The 4351-nt window shown below is 41.3% G+C and overlaps 1 protein-coding gene across 2 annotated transcripts; it reads right to left on the reverse strand.

Annotated features, from left to right (window-relative positions):
- Nucleotides 1-223: 223 nt before the first annotated feature.
- On the reverse strand, nt 224-2705 carry LOC123732467 (zymogen granule membrane protein 16). 2 transcript variants are annotated; one of them, XM_045711647.1, is made up of 5 exons: nt 2549-2705; nt 2214-2235; nt 2026-2078; nt 1587-1749; nt 224-1214 (listed from the first exon to the last, which is right to left on the reverse strand). In XM_045711647.1, the coding sequence occupies exons 3-5, from the start codon at nt 2075-2077 to the stop codon at nt 854-856; spliced, it is 576 nt and encodes a 191-aa protein (XP_045567603.1). In that variant the 5' UTR covers nt 2078; nt 2214-2235; nt 2549-2705; the 3' UTR covers nt 224-853. The 2 variants fall into 2 exon arrangements, with proteins under 2 accessions (XP_045567603.1, XP_045567602.1); XM_045711646.1 differs by having other exon boundaries at nt 2545-2705.
- Between the last annotated feature and the right edge of the window lie 1646 nt (nt 2706-4351).

The raw sequence follows: 4351 nt of genomic DNA on the forward strand, positions 1-4351 counted from the left end.
CGATACAACATGATATATCGTGGAAAATAATATCCTGATGTGTAACTATCATGTAACTTCATTACTATTGGATAGGCGTTTTAACGGTCTTGCTATTATACATTTAGTTCCTTATTGACACAATTGAGATAGGGTTTGTTAAGATGACAGATTAGCTTATTGTAGCTTCTGGCCACTACTGTATGTATTTTCTTATCAAAAGGAATACAATGAAATATAATGATTAAAGATATGCTTTTTATTAAAATGTCCATAAGCAGATGTAGCAGAAAAGGAACAACAAATACAGCGTGTATAAAATAGTGAAGGTGAAGTACCCTGAGATGCTATTATCTCCCCATAATATTTGATTGTTCAATTAATCAAAGATATAATTAATCCTTTAAATCCCATATGATTCTTTCATTTATTGTGATAAATTGTGATAACCTCAAATGATGTGTAAAAACGCATGTGGTCTGTGACCCACGCTGGCAGGACTGTTTTAATATCCCTATCTGATGGGCGCATCATGGGAATATGAATTTGAATGTTTAGAAGTATTTTTATACTCCTTCATGTGAGGAATCACCTCAAAAATACTTCCAAAGTATTCAAAACATTTAAATTCATTCAGTTTAAATTCTCATGAAGCACCCATCAGATGGTAAAATAAAATAAAAAATTCTGTCAGCGTCTATGTCAATCATCCGTCCAAACATATAGGGCCAGTTTCCTGGACCCAGATTAAGTTACTCCTGGACTAAAAAGCATGTTGAATGGAGAATCTCCATTGAAAGTAACTAGTTCAGGACTAGGCTTAATCTGTATCCGGGATACCATCCCAAAGAGCAAGACATACTTTATTTTTCAATTAAGAGGAGGTACTGTTTCCCGTACTTTCCAGAGTACTGTTTCCAGCCCCTTCTATGTACACCAATCCCCAGTGGGCTCCGATGGAGGTGATCCCGGCACCGTTGAAGCGACCGCTGAGCAGCCTCAGCTCATTGCCCATGTTGGCTGGGTAGAAGTTGAAGGAGACTTGGCTAGGCTGGCCGGCTGACAGAGTGCGCCCCATGTTGGTGGTTAACACCAGGTAGCAGATGTAGTCTGCTGGGTTGTACTTCCCAGACACCTCAACGATGGCCTCATCATTAAACAGCTCCATCTCCTGCTTTTGACCCCCTTCACCACCGAACACAGGAGACCAGGTGGAACCGTATCTCAGCTGGAACCTAAAACAGAGGAAGCTTTTCACGTTGGTTGTGTTTTGATAAGGCACATTCAGAACGAGAGAGCAGGTAGCGTCAGAGAATATCAAGGAATGACATTTTACATTTTACTCTGGGTTAGATACGATAACACTATTGTTTGGTCATGTACTGAAAATGTAATAAACACAACAAATAAATAAATACAGAAAGAAAGAAAGAGGTTTTGTTGGGTAGTGTAGTTCGACTGAGTCAGCGGTGTCTGTTGGGCAGTGTAGTTGGACTGAGTCAGTGGTCTCTATTGGGTATTGTTGTTGGACTGAGTCAGTGGTGTGTGTTGGGTAGTGTAGTTGGACTGAGTCAGTGGTGTCTGTTCATGGGTCAGGGTCTGCTCACCCGCTGATGTAGGCGTTGCTGTTGTAGTAGTAGTAGTAGTAGTAGTAGTTGTTGTTGGTCTCCCACACTCTGACTGCTGTGATGCGTCCCTCACCGTAGGAAGCAAATGGGGTGCCAAGTCCCTGACCCACCGCAGAGGAATACGAGTACGGATCTTTGATGGCTAAAATAACATTGCCAATATGTTTACTATATTTACTATATTAATAACACATATTTATATATACATCATTTTACATTTACCAACACATTTCTGAAAGATCTTTACATTATGAATAAAGTGCAGATGAATTAACTAAAGTACATTCTGCAATGATTTAATCCATAAGCTTTTGTCTCAAAGAAGAACTCCTAAGTCTAACTGAAAAAGACAAGTTGGTGAAAGCACAAAAGCTATTATTTTATCATTATAATTCAGAATTGTATTTTTATTACTCACGCATTGCCAAGCAGCTAGCCAAGAACACTGTGACAACCAGGATTGAGAACATTCTGCAAAAGAGAGGCATCAATACTTAAGACCTTTAATTTAAGTCAGTTTCACTCGACACTCAATTTCACTTTAAATGGTAAAACTTGAAATAATGTTTTTCATAGTAGTTTGTCAAAACAACTAAGTCCTTTTACCTGTCAGGTCAACCAGTGTTTCCTAGGAGGGAAAATAAAATAACCTTTTGAATTGTGAGGTGACAAACAACAAACCATTCTTGAATGTTAAATGTTATTAAACAGATCTAAAAAGTTGGACCTACTCTTGTTTACTACAATCACTCTTGTAGTGCTAAGCTACTGTCACATTAAAAATAGTGTCAGATCATTGAATTTAAATTTAGAGGCAAAAGGGCCACAATGTTTGTGCCCAAGTACCAAGAGATAATGAGTATTAACTTGATAACATTTCCCACACCAGTATCATGCATTGAATACAAGTTTTCTATTTAGTTAGTTGTGTAGTTACCCACAGTGCTATCTTGAGATGTGTGTGAAAACCTGTGAAAGCTTGTTATCTCTGTCTCTGCAAGGTCCTTCTAGTCTACTGCTTCCTCTTAGAACTGAATTTATACCTGCTGAACATTCCATCAGCTCTAGATGGAAAGAGCATGACAAAGAACACCTTTTGTCAGTCACTATAGAGAAGTCAGACATTGTTTTCTAATTGGTCGAGGCTACTTTGGGAGGGAGAACCAAGGAAATACTATAAGGAAACAAACATCATTCTGGTAAGAAGAAGGGCAGGGGTGTATGACTTATGGTTAACGAGAAGTGGTGTGATCATGACAACATACAAGTACTCAAGTCCTTCTCTTCACCCAACGTAGAATTTCTCACAATCAAATGCCCAATGCATTATCTACCTAGAGAATTCTCTTCAATTATGATCACAGCTGCATATATCCCCCCAAGCAGACACATGGCCCTGAACAAACTTCATTTAACTCCATGTAAACTGGAAACCACATATCATTACACATTTTTACATTTTAGTCATTTAGCAGATGCTCTTATCCAGAGCAACTTACAGTAGTGAATGCATACATTTCATTATTTTTTTCCCCCATACTGGTCCCCGTTGGAATTGAACCCACAACCCTGGCGTTGCAAACACCATGCTCTACCAACTGAGCCACACGGGACCACATCCTGAGGCTGCATTTATTGTAGATGGGGATTTTAACAAGGCTAATCTGAAAACAAGGCTCCCTAAATTCTATCAGCATGTCGATTGCGCTACCAGGGCTGGCAAAACCCTAGATCATTGCTATTCTAACTTCCGCAACGCATATAAGGCCCTCCCCGCCCTCCTTTTCGGAAAAGCTGACCACGACTCCATTTTGTTGCTTCCAGCCTATAGACAGAAACTAAAACAGGAAGCTACCACACTCAGGTCTGTTCAGCACTGGTCCGACCAATCAGATTCCACGCTTCAAGATTGCTTCTATCACGTGGACTGGGATATGTTCCGCATTGCGCGAACAACAACATTGACGAATACGCTGAGTCGGTGAGCGGGTTTATTAGCAAGTGCATCGGCGATGTTGTTCCCACAGCGTCTATTAAAACATTCCCAAACCAGAAACCGTGGATTGATGGCAGCATTCGCGCAAAACTGAAAGCGCCGAACCACTGCTTTTAATCAGGGCAAGGTGACTGGAAACATTACCGAATACAAACAGTGTTGCTTTTCCCTCCGCAAGGCAATCAAACAAGCTAAGCGTCAGTATAGAGACAAAGTAGAGTCGCAATTCAACGGCTCAGACACGAGAGGTATGTGGCAGGGTCTACAGTCAATCACGGACTATAAAAGGAAAACCAGCCCCGTCGCGGACCAGGATGTCTTGCTCCCAGACATACTAAACAACTTCTTTGTTCGCTTTGAGGACAATACAGTGCAACTGACACGGCCCGCTACCAAAACCTGCAGGCTCTCTTTCACTGCAGCCGATGTGAGCAAAACATTTAAACGTGTCAGCCCTCACAAGGTTGCAGGCCCAGACGGCATCCCCAGCCGCGTCCTCAGAGCATTCGCAGACCAGCTGGCTGGTGTGTTTATGGATATATTCAATCAATCCTTATCCCAGTCTGTTGTCCCCACATGCTTCAAGAGGGCCAGCATTGTTCCTGTTCCCAAGAAAGCTAAGGTAACTGAGCTAAATGACTACCGCCCCGTAGCACTCCGTCATAATGAAGTGCTTTTGAGAGACTAGTCAAAGACTGTATCACCTCCACCCTACCTGACACCCTAGACCCAATCCAATTTGCTTACC

This window comes from Salmo salar, unplaced genomic scaffold (assembly GCF_905237065.1).
Source record: "Salmo salar unplaced genomic scaffold, Ssal_v3.1, whole genome shotgun sequence".
Classification (NCBI taxonomy): Eukaryota; Metazoa; Chordata; class Actinopteri; order Salmoniformes; family Salmonidae; genus Salmo; species Salmo salar.

Bases quoted from the DNA above. Each gene is read 5' to 3' on its own strand.
- LOC123732467 (XM_045711647.1), bottom strand. From the start codon at position 2,077: ATGTTCTCAATCCTGGTTGTCACAGTGTTCTTGGCTAGCTGCTTGGCA. The intron at 1,750-2,025 runs GTGAGTAATAAA...ATGTTATTTTAG, and splicing joins GGCTAGCTGCTTGGCAATGC to CCATCAAAGATCCGTACTCG. The intron at 1,215-1,586 runs GTGAGCAGACCC...CCTCTGTTTTAG, and splicing joins AGCAACGCCTACATCAGCGG to GTTCCAGCTGAGATACGGTT.